Genomic DNA, 15,315 nt, shown 5'->3' on the forward strand with positions numbered 1-15,315 from the left:
GTAAGCCTCTTTCCAGGGTGCGGCCTAGGGCCCAGCCCTACTTGGGGGTGGGGCCGAATGGCCCGGATGCTGAGGGCCAGGGGCCGTGAAGGGGGTGGGAGAGGGGCAGGGAGGCCCAGGTGAGGGGTGAGAGCCCCCACCGGGGCGCCCAGGCCCAGCCTGGCCCCCAAGTAGCTGGTGTGGCCAGGCAGGGCAGGGCAGGGCTGGGCTGGGCGGGGCGAGGCCCGCGGCCGGCTAGAAGGCGGGCGCGAGGGCGGGGAGCGGTGCGGAAGCCGGGCCACATAAAGGAGCGGGCGGTGCGACGGGGGCGGCTCTTTCCTGGGTGGGGTTTGTGAAGTCGTGGCCCGTTAGCAGGAAGCGGAGCAGTCGCCCCGACGCTGGCGAGAGACCCAGTCCGAACCCCCAGTCCCCGGAGTCCGAGCCCTGTGTACTGCGTTCTCAGCGCCGTCCGACAGCTCCCAGCCAAACTTCACCAACTCCGCCGCCTTTTCCGCCACCATGCCCAAGACGGTGAGTGCCGGGGATGGGCGCTTCCGACCCCGGGGGCTCTTGCGGACCCTCATAGCCCCTCGCCGATGGCCGGGGACTTGGGCAGCCGCGCGTCCGCTCGCGATGCCGCGCCTTCCGCCGAGGCCAGGCGTGGGGAGGGGCGGCAGTGGAGTCCGGGTCTGGCGCGCCCTCGCGGGTAAAGGGGTCCAGGGATAGAAGTGTGGGCCGGGCGGGCCGGTTTCTTTCAAAGATTCTAGTTCCTTGTGTTTGGATTGCCACAGTAGGGAAGGCTTCCTTGGGGGCCCAAGGTCTCCTTTTACCCCTGACGGGCCCTGGGCGCAGGGGAGAGGACTCTGGTTCGGAAGAGGACACTTACCCCAGTCCAGGAATTGGCGCTTTTATGGGGCGAGGCTGCCACTGACCAGGAGGGGCCATGGGAACCGAGAAGCAAGGAGGAGGGTGGGAGCTGCTCAGGGCGGATCCCGTAACCCCACTCACCTTTCCCACAGCCTCCCCAGGCGGCTTCAGCTGTTTCCCACTAGGAGGGGAGGAGAGAGTTGTGGACTCATCGAGGCCGCTTGCTCTTAACCGGGAGCGCTAACACTTCACTAGGCACCAGTCTGAAGGGAGGCAAGAAGACTTTGCAGGCGGGGCGGGCTGGACGCGCGCGGTGGGGAGAAGAAGACTGGTTTCTTCCTCTTCTCCACTCGCCAAATCCCTGCCTTTCCCATTACTTACTGGCTCTCTATTTCCTCCTATTCACTCCGTACTATTCTGTGAGGTGTGGACTCTCCAGTGGGGCCACACCTTTCTAGGGTGGTGGTAGCTTCTAAGGATCTGGTCTCCACCCTACTGGCTGTTTTGAGAAGAGAAGAAGCCTCCTGGGAGTGGGGCCTAGGGGGGGCCGGATGCCCAGGAGGGAGGGGGGAGGGGTGTGCCTGAATAATGAGCCCTGCTTGCTTTTGTGCAAGTCATGCCAAATGGCTGCTGAGGCTCTTCCCTTGCTCAGGAAAGCTGGGTGACCACCCTAGCTTGAGTCCCTTAGGCCAGGCAACTTGTTGCACTGGCTTAGGCTCTGCAGTTATCCCAGACCCCTCTCCCTAGGACTGTCTGAGCCTTGTAGAGCTGAGATAGTGACTAGTGGCCTTGAGAAGGACTGAGGGTCCCTGAAAGAGAGGAGTGGGGGGCCCAGTTCTTTTGGTGTGTGCTGAGCTTTAGTTGCCACATTGCTGTGTTCCAGCCTTACTGCAAAGTCATTGTTGCCTTTCCAGAACCTGTCCTTCAAAAACACCAAGTTTTCAACAAGTGTGTACTTCTACCTTCTCTCTCTTTTCAGTTGCTAATGGTTTTATGACATGGGGCTTTTCCACACACCCCCTTCTACCGCCCCACATACACACAAAGTGAGACAGAATGGTTTTGAAAAGGGGGGAGGGCAGTCTCTGCTATCACAGGGGATTATAAAAATCCTTCCAGGAGCCTCTCTTTGGCTTTATCTCTCTGTGGTTGACTCTTTGACTCCTTTTCAGATGTGGCTTTGCCTAAATAGGTGGGTGGATCTCTGGGAATAGACTGTGCCCCACAACCGCTTTTCTTTAGTGACATGTCTCCTGTTCAATCCTGAGATATCTCTCATTTATGTGCAACTTAATGGGCCTGGAAATTATCTCAAAGTTATCTAAACCATCCTGTCTCAGTCAAAAGTGGCAAAGACGACAGCATGGTGATCTTTTTCCTGCTGTGGAGAGATTGGAGTATGAGCTGTTTGAGGTCAGGCCTAGGGTACTGAAAGTACCTGAATACTGAAAGTAGTTTTATACAGATTGACTGGAACTTGAATCATGTTGGAAGGAGAGGGCTGAATTTTGATAGACTGGCAGATTTGGAGAATTTCCTATGCTGTTTGGCTCAAGGAATTGTGGTACTCCAAGGACAATGGTGCTTCAAGGACAAAGGACGACCCTGCCTGAAAAAGTTTCAGCGTTACACCCCCTACCTGACTCTTAATCTCCCTCCCCACCATGTTGCGATGGTTACGAAATTCCTGAGCCCACCTGGGTGACGCCCACCTGGGCAATGGGACCTGTCCCAAGTAAGGAATGGTCAACTTTTAGGAGAAACAACTATATCATGCCTGTTAAGACCATAGAATCTTAACCTGAAAGAGATCTCAGACACTATCTAGTATCTCTCTCTCTCTCAACTAATGAGGATATTTAGGCCTAACAGGAAAGGACTTACCACCTAAGGGCACATGGTGACAGAACCAAGATCGGGGTCTGTGCTTTTTGATGCTCATTCCATTGACCCTCTATTCTCACTCAGTGAAGGATTTTTGAAGTTGAGCCCCTTCTCTTGCTCAAAGCAAATTGGCCCCTATTCTCAGGACTTCTGGTCCTCAGATAAAAGGAAGTAGATGATTTGGGCAAAGTAACCAAGGTTGGCATTTGTGTGGTCTCCTGGTGAGAGTTTGAGGTGTCACAAAGTGCCTCATGTTACTTTTCTCATTCCTTATCCCAATGCTGAGGCATCCAGGGGCACACTCTAGTTCACTGCATACCAGCTAGTAACTTTAATGAAGAGAAAAAATTCCTTATTCTCTATTCCTTCTTTACTAGTGTGCTTTAGGCTATTTCTGGAGTATGACAGATAGGGAAGGTAGTGGAAAAATCAAATCCATTCATTCATATGAACGATGTCTACAGTCTGTCTAGGGTTAGTTTCACTTTTACAGCCAATTTTCTCCCTTAGTCACCCAGCTACCTTTAAATCTGTTAAAACATGCCCCTCTACACGCCCGTCCCCCCAACCAGTTCTTGGATTCTGTGCTTCTACTTGCCAGTTTCCTGAGTCTGCTTTAGTAGCCAGAATGAAGAAGTTTATTAACTACTGTCTATACTTTGTGATGATGATAAGACAGTTGTAAAACAAAAAAAAAAAAGTTTTTTCCCCTCCCTACCCTCTTTAACTTTTTTAGATCACAAAGTCTTTGGGACTCTTGGATTCCCTAAAAAGTGACTGTTTTGAATTTTCAAGATGTTCTTGAGTTTTTGGTTTACTAGAGTCGAAAAGGCTCTTCACAATTGTCAAGTCCAATTGTTCTCATTGTATAGATGGCGAAACTGAGACCCACAGATAGGAGGGACTGACCTAGAATGATGCAGCAAGTCAGTAGTGAAGCTAGGATTTGAATCTGGGACTTAGTTAGAGGATCAGTCTTCGTAAAACCTCTTCAGTTTGCTGAGTTTTTAGCTCTAGCTCGTCAGGTCAGGGGAAAGGTGATCAAATGGTCATTGATGGGACCATCCATGTGAGCAGATGTAAGGAGTCCAGCTCCTTGAAGTATCTGAAGGCTTCTGGGTCTGCATTCAGCTAAACTTTAACAGGGGCTGTGTGGACTGTTTATTCTCCTGCCATTCCTAGCATTACTTGAGCCACTCGAGTGGCACTAAAGTGGTACTTGCTGAATAGGAGGCAGAATATCAGTCTCTTAACCCTTCCCTGTCTGTAGACTTCAGGGGTGGACAAAGGATCAGGAATGGAGGTTATGTGAGAGAGACTACTCTTTGGATCCTGCATTTGTCCACTTCTTCGGTTCTCCAGTTCACTTGGCCCTCTGTGAAGTTTAGATGATAGAGCAGGAACCATCTTGGGGATTTCCTTTAGGCTTCTCCTTGAATAGCTCTCTGGGAAGAGGGGCTAGTGTGGCAAGAGAGCCTTTGTGGGACCCTCGAAGGTACCAACTAATCTATACTCTATGTAAGGCTTGGAGAAGGGAAGGTTGCTCTATGAGTGGGTGACAGAGATGGTATTGATCACAAGTCTGCTAACTCTTCATTATTATCTAGCTGCCTGTAACAATAGCTTGTTTTAAGGGTGTTCTTTTTTTTAAACTTTAAAAAAAAATTTATTTAGTTTTGGCTGCGTTGGGTCTTCGTTGCTGCATGCAGGCTTTCTCTAGTTATGGCGAGCGGGGGCTATTCTTCGTTGCCGTGTGCAGGCTTCTCATTGTGGGGTCTTCTCTTGTTGCAGAGCACAGGCTCTAGGCTCATGGGCTTTAGTAGTTGTGGTGCGTGGGCCCAGTAGTTGTGGCTCACGGGCTCTAGAGTGCAGGCTCAGTAGTTGTGGCCCATGGGCTTAGTTGCTCCGCGGCATGTGGGATCTTCCCGGACCAGGGATGGAAGCCGTGTCCCCTGCATTGGCAGGCAGACTACCAACCACTGTGCCACCAGGGAAGCCCTTGAGGGTGTTCTTCTTACTTTTCTCTTTCTTCCTTCTCTCAGGAGATTGCTTTACTGAATGGTGGAGCTGGAAGGGACATTCAGAGGTCATCTGGTCTATTTCTCTGACTCCAATTCCAATTCTGTCTAGAGGGATGAGATGAGTTGACAGCTACATTTATTCTGAAATCTTTTCTAAGTGTTACTTGGCAACAGGATATCTAGGTCCCTTTGTAGTTTCCTGGGAATCCCCGTCACTGGAATTTCAAAACTCAAGGTCCCCAGAAGGGAGAATATCTGTCTACCAACACTACTAGGATTGGGTCTTTAGCGGCTAGAGTTGCTGAAAATTGGCATCATTACAGGTTGGGAACAGTCTGTTTCTGATCTTTCAAAGATAGAACTGAGTTTATCATGTATATCTTTCCTAACTCATGATATTTTCTCCCTGCTACCTCATTCTACTCTTCTTCCCCCGAAGAAAACAGTACAAAGGTGATACCTTTTGGGGAAGTCTGTTGGTCAAGTGAAGGAGGTCGTCTTGTCGTGACTGACAGGTTTTGCTGTTCATTCCTCCTCCTTTTTTTTTTTTTTTAAAGGAAGACTATTTTTTTTTGCTGTACGCGGGCCTCTCACTGCTGCGGCCTCTCCCGCTGCGGAACACAGGCTCTGGACGCACAGGCTCAGCCGCTCCGCGGCATGTGGGACCCTCCCGGACCAGGGCACGAACCCTTGTCCCCCGCATCGGCAGGCAGACTCCCAACCACAGCGCCACCAGGGAAGCCCCCCTCCTCCTATTTAATGCTTGATAGAGCTGAAAAACTTTTCAGTTCCAGGTTCTGATTTGTGGTGCAGGAGCAGTCACTTGGAGGGTTAGCTCAGGACTCCATTGATTTGGTAGGTGGGTGTTGGGAAACGGCAGGTAACACTGACCTGATAATTTTTCTTCTTCTCTTTCCATGTAAGAAGAACATCTTCCCTGTCCTCAGTAAAGTGATCTAAATGAAGTGGGCCTTTAGGCAAGGTCTTTCTTCAGGCCCTCAGTCTCTCCAGCTTGTCATGAGAGAACTGTACTAGTAATAGATACATTCTAGGGACCCTTCCAGTACTGATGTTCTTGAAAGCCTTGATGGTACAACCTCAAGCCTCCCATTGGTACGTCTATTCCTTCAGACATCCTTTCCTTAACATTTGAGTGCCTTCTTTGTACCAGGCAGTATGCTAGGCTATGCTGAGAATACAAAGTTCAACAGCACTTGCTAAAATGTATCTTCTTGTCTCCCTACACCTCTGGAGTGCTGTTTCTTCCTGGGTACTGGGTTCAGAATAGAGAGTTTCTAGCTTGGGAATTGGTTTGTCTCATTAGTAGCTCTGACACGAACACTGGCATGAGTGTTCTTGGCCGTTTCCTCTTGAGGCTACAGACTACGGCCTATGTCTATGGGCTATGTCTGAGGAACAAGAAAGAAACCAACTGAGACTATATTGTGAAGGCTGTGGGTTGACTGAAGAGCCTCAGACAAACACTCAGAAAACCTCCTGGGTTTCCCCCCATTTCTTCTCCTTGACTGTCGCTGAGAGGCCAGGAAGCTACTGAGTTATATTTCAAGTTTACTTTTAACCTGTGTGGTAGTTAGATATACTGGTAGACAGTGAGGAGCTGGTGGGCATAAACCGACCTCCTAAGGTATCTATCACCAATGAGCTGAAGGCTGGCTGTTGTGGGGTGCAGCATTTCAAATGCATCTGTATTTACGATGACCAAGAGCTTCCTTAGCCTTAAGCTTCCCTTTTAGCTGATTGTTCTGAGTGGTCTGGGTTTCTCACAGGAGTGTTGAATCACAGAGCAAAGGAGCTGGCCTTAAACTTTGTAGTTTAAGTTTAGTTTATATTTTAGATGGGGATACCAAAGTCCAACAAACAGAAGTAATTTGAATGAACTGGTAATAAGGCTATGACTAAAATCCAACTTGCCTGGTCCCAGATTAAGGGAGGAATTTTGAATGTCTGCCTTTCAAATGGCACTTGATGCAGTGTGCTCAGTGTTTTCGCCCTTTGTGCTGTGGGTGACTTGACCATAGTGTTAAAATGGTCCTGGGAAGAGCAGTCGTTCTGAGTATGTAGAGCTCATCTCAAAGGTTACTTTGTATGGAGATAATTGAGATGGTTCAGGCTCTGACCTTGCTTTTGGGATTCTTTGTAGCACTTCCCAGGAAGGTAAGTGTTTTGCTTTGACTGTAAAGTGTGGTGGAAAGTAGATATGTGCACTGAAGGGAGGTAAGGAGAGGAGACTAGCTATGTTTTCCTGCTTGAGGCTAGACTTCACAGTTTTAAGAGTCTTTATTTAGATATATATATGTATATATTTTTATTTATTTATTGGCTGTGTCGGGTCTTAGTTGCGGCATGCGGGATCTTTTGTTGCAGCACATGAGCTCTTTGTTCCAGAGTGTGGGCTTCTCTCTAGTTGTGGCACACGGGCTCCAGAGCGTGCGGGCTCAGTAGTTGTGGTGTGCGGGCTTAGTTGCCCTGCAACATGTTGCATCTTAATTCCCCGACCAGGGATCAAACACACGTTCCCTGCATTGGAAGGCGGATTTGTAACCACTGGACCACCAGGGACGTCCCAGTAAGAGTCTTTATTGAGTAGAGTTATTTCTTTCCCATATTCATACCTGGAAAGGTTAGCCCGCTTGTTCAGGATCACATGAAGTTGGTAACAGGTTTTGTTTTTTATGATAGCTATGATTATCCTTACCAATTAATTAATTAATTAATTAATTTATGGCTGTGTTGGGTCTTTGTTGCTGCGTGCGGGCTTTCTCTAGTTGCGGCGAGCGGGGACTACTCTTCATTGCAGTGCGCGGGCTTCTCATTGCGGTGGCTTCTCTTGTTGCGGAGCATGGGCTCTAGGCACATGGGCTTCGTTAGTTGTGGCATGCGTGCTCAGTAGTTGTGGCTCATGGGCTCTAGAGTGCAGGCTCAGTAGTTGTGGTGCACGGGCTTAGTTGCTCCACGGCATGTGCGATCTTCCCGGACCAGGGCTCGAACCCGTGTGCCCTGCATTGGCAGGTGGATTCTTAACCACTGCACCACCAGGGAAGTCCCTCGGTAACAGTTTTGAAAGGAGAACTTGGCTTTCCTGATTCCCAAGTTAGTGATCTCTCACTGGACTTGCCTGACTTGGAAGGATGATTCTTTTCATCCATGAGACACAGACGTCCAGAGAATTGGCTCTGTGGTGATTACATTAACAATATGGCCACAGTGGAGTTCCCCTAAATAGCTTCTGCTGTAGCAAGTTTCAGTCAGCGGGTGACTCACTTCTTCTGGGGCCTCAAAATGACTTTTTTCTCTTCCTGCCTGCCCCTCACCCAAGTTCCCCACTTTCTCTTTGCCATTTAAAATTTTGAGCTCTGACCTCTTTGTATTCTGACTCAGTGCTCCAGCTTGTCTTATTCCTTGAGTTAGGTGAATATTATGGTACTTTCTTCCACTTTGGTGATGCTATTTTCTGCTTTGCAACCATTTGAATACAGACTGGAGTGTCCTGGCCTCAACCTTCACTACTCACCTTTAGGTTTTGTAGGCCAAGGCTGATGAAAGTAGCTAGCCAAAAAAAGGACTTTTTAGGCCTTTATAGAAAGGGAACATAGAGTACTGGTGAAAAGCACAAACTCTAGAACCAGACTGCTTGGATTCAAATCCCAGCTCTGTGACCAACTAGTTTTGTAGCCTTGGGCAGGTTACTTAACTTATGTGCTTCATTTTCCTCAACTGTAAAGTGAAGATAATGGTAGTACCTATCTCGTAGGGTTGTTGTAAGGATTAAACAGGGCAATTCCTATAAAGTGCTTAGAACTGTGCCTAGCATCTATCTAATCAGTGCTATGCAAATGTTAGTTATTATTATTTATGGAACTACTATGTGCCCAACCCTGTGCTAGGTAGGATGGTAAGAATGAAGGCAGGCAGCTGCATTCTCACTGTTATTTGAGTGGTTACTAGGTACTATTTACTATAAGGGATACAAATAAATGAATGGAGGATACAATTGCTGCCTTCATAGATCTCCTATTTAACTGGAGATTTAGGGCTAACTCACTTAAAAACAGTTTGACAAAAGTGTGTACATGACATTTTCTATAGATTTTGAGAAGAAGGGAGTTTATTGGGACATGAACAGGGCCTTAGAGGATGTGTACACTTGGGGGCAGTGGCTTTTCTGGGTGGGACAGTGATGTAGTTTTGGTATGTGGGTGTAAACCAAGTGGCCCTATGCCAGTGTTCTCTTGAAAATGAGTTTGTCTGAAATGAAGGAAGGCTTGATGTGCTGACTGTTTGAAGGGATTGTGGATTGTACAAGCCACAGAGTACATGTCAGCATAGACCAAGTTGCTTTTTATAGGGTCAGTTGGAGCCAACAGTCCTGTCTCAACTGGCAAACCCCTTCTGAAGGGGTCTGTTGGGGGAGACTCTACCTTGGGTTTTCCAGAATCCGGTGAATTAACTAAAACAAATTTTGTTGTCTTTGTTGCCCAAGTGGGTACGTGAGCAGCTCCTTCCTTCATGTTTCCATGTGAGCTAAACCAAGGAATAGAGCTTAGTGATTACTCTCTTTAGGTCAGCAGCCTAAAACCAGCTTTTAGTTGTCTCAGTGGCTTTGCTATGACATAGGTATTTGAGAAAGGATGTAAATGAGGGGAGGATTTCTTCGTGTGTGATTGTGATAGGTTGAAGAGTGTGGAATTTTCTGGCCAGGACCCAGCTGGAGCATCTGGGCCTTAAACTTGAAGAAAGAACTTTTGGGTAACTTTCAAAGCACAGCTCTTCAGCTGTGCCTGATGACAGAACCAGATTTGATGCTCCGTTCAGTGGGCTTGTTGTGGCATAAGGTAAGTGTTGAGTTAGCTCCTAGGCCACTGGTATGGTGACCTACCACTGTGTTTGCTTAGTAGTAATGCTTTGCCAGGTAACTCCTGTGATAGGTGACTTCAAAGGTTGAAGTTTCTTCCTGTCCCTGGGGACCGTTCTATGTGGGAATTTGGTAGATATTTTGTGTGGGCAGGGTATCAATCCGGATCTAATGAGAGAAAAGTTGAGATGTGGGCATTTGGTCATACGTAACAAAGTATAACCCTGAGAAATCCTTTCCTGGATATTTATTTGGCAGATAGGAGGGGGAATAAGGCATACCTATCGGGCTTGGTCAGCATTTCCTTCCCTATCTTTAGTCCTGGCCTCCCTTAAATACCTGGGAAAGGTCAAGGCTCGTTTTTCTCCACTGAAGTATATTTAGATAAGGTTCCTGATCTTACTGTTTTGGTCTAATCTGCCCCTCACCCCTCCCCCACCCCTGTCCTTTTTCAGAAATCTCAGCCTGAAGGTTAGATGAAGTATACCAAGAGTATTCCTATATACCTGTTGTATACCTGTTGTAATCTTTAACTGGGGTTGACTAAACTGTGGTATGCAGTTGGAGGGTGGGGGTCAAGGTAATAGCCAATTTGGTTGTCTTTAGTTAAGGTGTACAAATCTTTGCTATCTTCAAGGGTTTTAAGTGAGCCAAACGTCTCTCTAATTATCCTTGCAGATATTCCTGGGAGATTGACTAACCCATAGAAGTTCCCTTGTTGAGAGCAAAAGTAACTTAACATTTTATGTTTGAATTTTTCTTTTCTCTGACTTGAAAATACCAACAATATCAGAAATATATAACTGGAGTAAAGCCCTTTTCCTCAGGTTCCTTACTCTTCTTGGCACCTGGGCCTTGGCCAATCTAGCATATGCTTGGTGAGGACATCTGCCACTTTGCTTCAGGGTTATACTACACCTCTCTGCTGGTACTTGGAGAGGTGCTCCAGCAGGACCTGAAGAGGGCCTGGGGAAAATTTAGCCTTAGTTGCCTTTCTTTCTACCATAGCCTGGGCATTTTCCTAAGGTTGGGAGTTTGCCGCCTGGCCTTAGGCCAGTTGCCAGAGGAAACCAATGACTAAAGGCTTCCTCCCTGCGACGTCAGCTTCTGGAACCTTTCCTGATGATTCCTTACCAGTCAAGTATGCCTTATTTGGCTATATTTTCCCCCCTCAAATGCCTTTGCCACCTCAACTAGTGCCTTGTTCTTCTTTGGTACAGGGAACACCTTCCTCATGTTTATATAGTGCCATCTGCAAACTTTTATTTTCTCCTTCTTTGGGTTTTGTTTGGAGCAGGAGGTGAGGCTCTTTGTTGGGGCCAGGGTGGGGGCCAGTGAGAAAGGAGAGAGGAAGATGAGAGAGCTTTGGAATGACTGTGATTTCTCCACCCTGCTTTCTTATCTCTCATTGCCCTCCTTACTCTGCCTGGTCACCTCCCTCTAGCTTCTTACTTAGATCTCTGATAGCCTAAGAGTAGTCTTGCTCAGCCTGGAAAGGCTCAGAGTGTGGGGGTGGGGTGGGGCGCGGTTGGGCTCTCAGCATCTGAAATTACTCCTTTGGAGTAAGTAAAGCCTTCCAGTTGCTGAGTTCTTTACGTGTGCCTTTCGTTTGCTTAGGCTTCTCAATTGACTTTCCTGAGCGGGCTGCGTCCAGCGTCCCTCTGCCTCTTATCTCCAGTCCTGAGCTGTCTAGCCCTAGCTTAGAAGAGCTTAGCTTTTGACACAGCTTGGAGCACTTGTCTGGAATTTTTTTTTTAATGCTTTTGAGTAGAAATGGTACAACAAAAAGAATAACAGACCGAATCAGGATATTTGGTTTTTAGTCTCTGCCTGTGTGACCTTGGGCAGGTCACTTTTATGGGCCTTAGTTTTCATATCTGTAAAATGAGAACATTGGCTTTTTCTGACATTCAGATTATTTGTGCCTAGTCTTTAAGAAGATGGTAAGAGGTTCTTGGAAAGAGTGTAACAGAACAGAGAACAGTGACTATTTGGAGAAGTTGCTCTTTCCTCTTTAGAATGGTATTGGAAGTGTCATTTCCCCCCCAGCTATCAAAGTGTAAGTAGCCCTCTCTATTTCAGTGAGTTTTCCTTAGGCGTATTAGATCCACCTACCACAGAGCTTGCCATAGGTATCCTGGCTTGGAGAGACAACTGTTAACTGAGTGCCTTGGGGGTGGGGCCTTTGAGTTCAGCCTGCAGAGTACAGTTGCAGGCTATTTTGGGTCATTGGTGACTCCAGGAAGAATAGAAGACCCTTGAATTGGTCATTGTTCCAGTAGGGAAGGAGAAGACCAAGAAACAAACCAAAACTGAAATGCAAATGAGATTTGACTTCCTCTACTCCCTTCCCCCACAACATCCCTCTCCTTAGGGTTATGAAATTGCTTTTGGCTGAGTCTTAAATTGCTAAGCTCCCCGTCCCCTTCTTCTGTCAGAGTCACCGGTGCCTTTGTTGCCCTTGGATCGGGAGAGCTAGGTGATGTGGTCTTGGGTGGAGTGAAGGGGAGAAATTTCTAGTGAGGGAGATTGCCATAGGCCTAGTGTTCAGCCTTCAACTTATCTTGCATTTTGTGAATATGGCTTCCTGTGGTGTTAGACCTGTAGATGAAAGGGGAGGGATTTCTGAATTTCCCATGAGGGAGTGATAGGCTGATGAGGCATAAGCTAGTTCCTGGAGATGGTGTGCCCTTGGCTGGATCTGTTTTCACCCTTCTTCTTCCTCCTCACTGACATTTTGCACAAGGATCCTGGGCTGTATATCAACCACCTAGGAGTTGGCCATGAACATGATCTTCACCTGCCCTGAGCCTCCTGGAGTGAGGGCAAGATAGAAGTCTTCTTGGTGTCTGTCTTCTTTCCTTTGGGAATAAGTTCTTAGGGCAGTTTAATCAGAGAAGACTTAGTTGGGTAAAGCTGGACAATGCTTTTGGGTGGAAGATTCTTCTCCAGCATTGAGCTGGAACGGCCTCTGGACCATGCAGGAACTTGCTGCTTGGAGTAGCCACCTTGCTGGCAGCCTTTCCTTCCTAGGGGCCTCACATGTGTTGTTAAGGATTCCAGTCACAGTTGGTAGATTAGAAATGCTGTTGGTGAGGGAGAGTAGGGAAACCGGTAGAGGAGAGAGAAGGGGAGAAGGAAAGAGGAGTCAAATAGAAGAAGAGTGGTTATTTTTATACTTCTCCTTTTTATAAAACCCAACGTGGCATATGACAGAGTTTAGCAAATAGAGGGAGACATCTTCCATAAGTCCACCATTTTAACATAGCAGTTATTGTTTATGTGTATTTCTCATCACATCTCATATATGTACCTTAGTTTTCCATGGTATAATCGTATTGTACATAAAAAAATCTTACTTCTTTATCCCTATTTAACATATCACTAAAAACTTAGGTAAATGCTATTTAGTTTTTAAAAATGAACATTTTAATGCCTTTACAAAATTCCATCCAATGACTATGTCATAATTTACTAACCATTCCCCTTTTGCCGGTCATTTAGATTACTCCCAGCATTTGCCAGTATTTATAACACTGCAGTGAATGTGAACAAGAGAAAATTTAAACCCCTTAGCATGGTATATATGGAGAGCCCTTTGATACCAGGCTCCATCCTAGCTCTCTCTCCAGACTCAGGTCCACTTGGCCCCACATGTACGCTATGCTGTAGCTTTGTGGGATTAAGTTTCCCCAAGTAAGCCATACCTCTTATATCTTTCACCTTTAGCATATGTTTCTTCTTTCAACTTGAAATGTCAAGTGTCTCTTCCTCCCCTCCCCTCACTCCATGACACCTCCACTGGATATTTTCTTTAATACTCCCAGGTAGTATTAGTTGTACTATCTTCTGTGTGCCCACTGTACCTTGTAAGAATTTCTGTTATGATACTTACCATGTGGTATTGAAGCCACCTGGGCTCCCATGCTTTCTCCTTTAGTAAACTTGTGGATTTGAAAGTTTCTAACTCCTCCTGCTTCAAGAAGGGGCTGTTGTGGAGATGGTTAGGGATGGGCAGGCCTTTGAAGAGTGCATAGTCAGTGACAGACATGGAGAAGGGGAAGCAGCAGTACTGTATGCAAGGGATCCAACAGTGTTGGATGAGCACCTGGTAGGACATACTAGGTACTGATAATAGAGAAAATACACGTTGGAGAAGGGAAGATGCATTAGCACCTATAGGGTGGAGAGCCCTGAGAGAGAGTCTTGCTGGCCTTGACACACCAGAGTAGACTTCTCAAACCATTCCAGATCTCGATTTCCCATCTGTAAAATGGAAAGGGTAATAGCACCCTACTTCTTAGGGTTATGGTGAAGATTCGGGCACTAATGCACCTGGAAGTGCTCTGTGAGGTGTGGGGCACAGGGGAGGGAGGGTAGGTCCATGACACCCCATAATTTTTGTTCCAGTTGGCCTTTTAAAGTTCTGCTCTATGTGTGTTGCTCATCAAGCTTCTGAGCCCATAACGTCAGATGCTAGAGTTTCCCCGAGCAAGCATTCCCATAGGTGTGCCACAACCTGATGCTTTTAGTGGGAGGTATGCAGGGAAGTCCCTATCTCCCCACTTACCTGGGCAGCATGGCTCCAACTGGCCCCAGTACAGCCCTACTAAAAAATGGCCACAAGTGGCCGGGGAGGGAGGTACCACCTTCTCTTCAGCTCTTTAGCAACAAATGAGTGGTACTAGAGTAGAGGGTTTCCTAATGTCTCTTCATCTGGAGGTGGAAGTATTTATAGAAGCTTCAGTGAAACTGGGCACCTTTCAGGCCTTCTGGCCTCAAACCAGCCATGTACTGTTAGAAGGACAGGACTCTGTGTCTGTCACTGACTATATGCTCTTCAAAGGCCTGCCCATCCCACCTGTCTTGGGCAAATAGCTCATGGGGAACATTCAAGGTCTTTGGATAGAGATTCTCCTCCATCTAGTGTGACTTTTATTTTCTCCACATACTACCCATGGCTTCTTGCTGCTGTCCTGGCCATTTGAAAACCCCGAATCCACCCCAGAATTTTATGTTTTATAAAGGAAGCAAATTACCTGAATCTATGGAAGATCTTTGTCAACTGTAAAACACAACAAGGTGAAGAGACTTGCTCAAGGTCATGTAGAGAGTCAGGGGCAGAAGCAAGGCTTTAAGCCAAGACTCTCAGGAGTGTGTTGTTTTCATTCTATCAGCTTAGCCCACTGAGAATGTAAGCTTCTTGAGAACAGGGACAGTTTCCCATTTTATCCCCAGTACCTAGCACAGTGCTTGACATAGAGGAGGTGCTCGACAAATATTTGTTGAATAAATACATTAATAGCTACTATTGTCAAGTTGGAATTGTCTTGCACAGACTCCTTTGGCTAGGTCTACTAGAAAGCCAAACAATTTCAGGGACCCACTGGAAATTACCTAATGTGGACCCAGCTGGGCCCTGGCAGAGTGGAGCTAAGTAGTGCCAAGAAATGGGGAGGAGTTTTCCCTCTTGTGCGCCTTGAAGAACCTGTTTACCTGTGTGTGAGTGACCAGCTTGTTCATAGCTAATTTCCATTCCCTTTTCCCATGTCTTCACACAATGCAGTAGTGTTCACACCAAGGGAGAATATTCAAATCAAAGTTTTTAGTGGATTTTAACAGGTAGCCATGCAAGCATTTCTATCTGCGTTTGTGAAGCAACCCAGAGTTTGGCCCTAGAGTACAAAGTTG

At 46.9% G+C, this 15,315-nt stretch overlaps 1 protein-coding gene across 1 annotated transcript in view; it reads left to right on the plus strand.

Annotated features, from left to right (window-relative positions):
* The first annotated feature begins 314 nt into the window (after window positions 1-314).
* MSN (moesin) overlaps window positions 315-15,315 on the plus strand; it is a 67,788-nt gene continuing 52,787 nt past the window's right edge. Inside the window, exon 1 of the mRNA XM_019948987.3 lies at window positions 315-510. Within this exon, the coding sequence (XP_019804546.1) occupies window positions 499-510 (12 nt within the window). The 5' untranslated portion in view covers window positions 315-498. The remainder of the gene's footprint in view (window positions 511-15,315) is intronic.

The sequence above is a fragment of the Tursiops truncatus genome, chromosome X (genome assembly GCF_011762595.2).
Source record: "Tursiops truncatus isolate mTurTru1 chromosome X, mTurTru1.mat.Y, whole genome shotgun sequence".
Taxonomy (NCBI): domain Eukaryota; kingdom Metazoa; phylum Chordata; class Mammalia; order Artiodactyla; family Delphinidae; genus Tursiops; species Tursiops truncatus.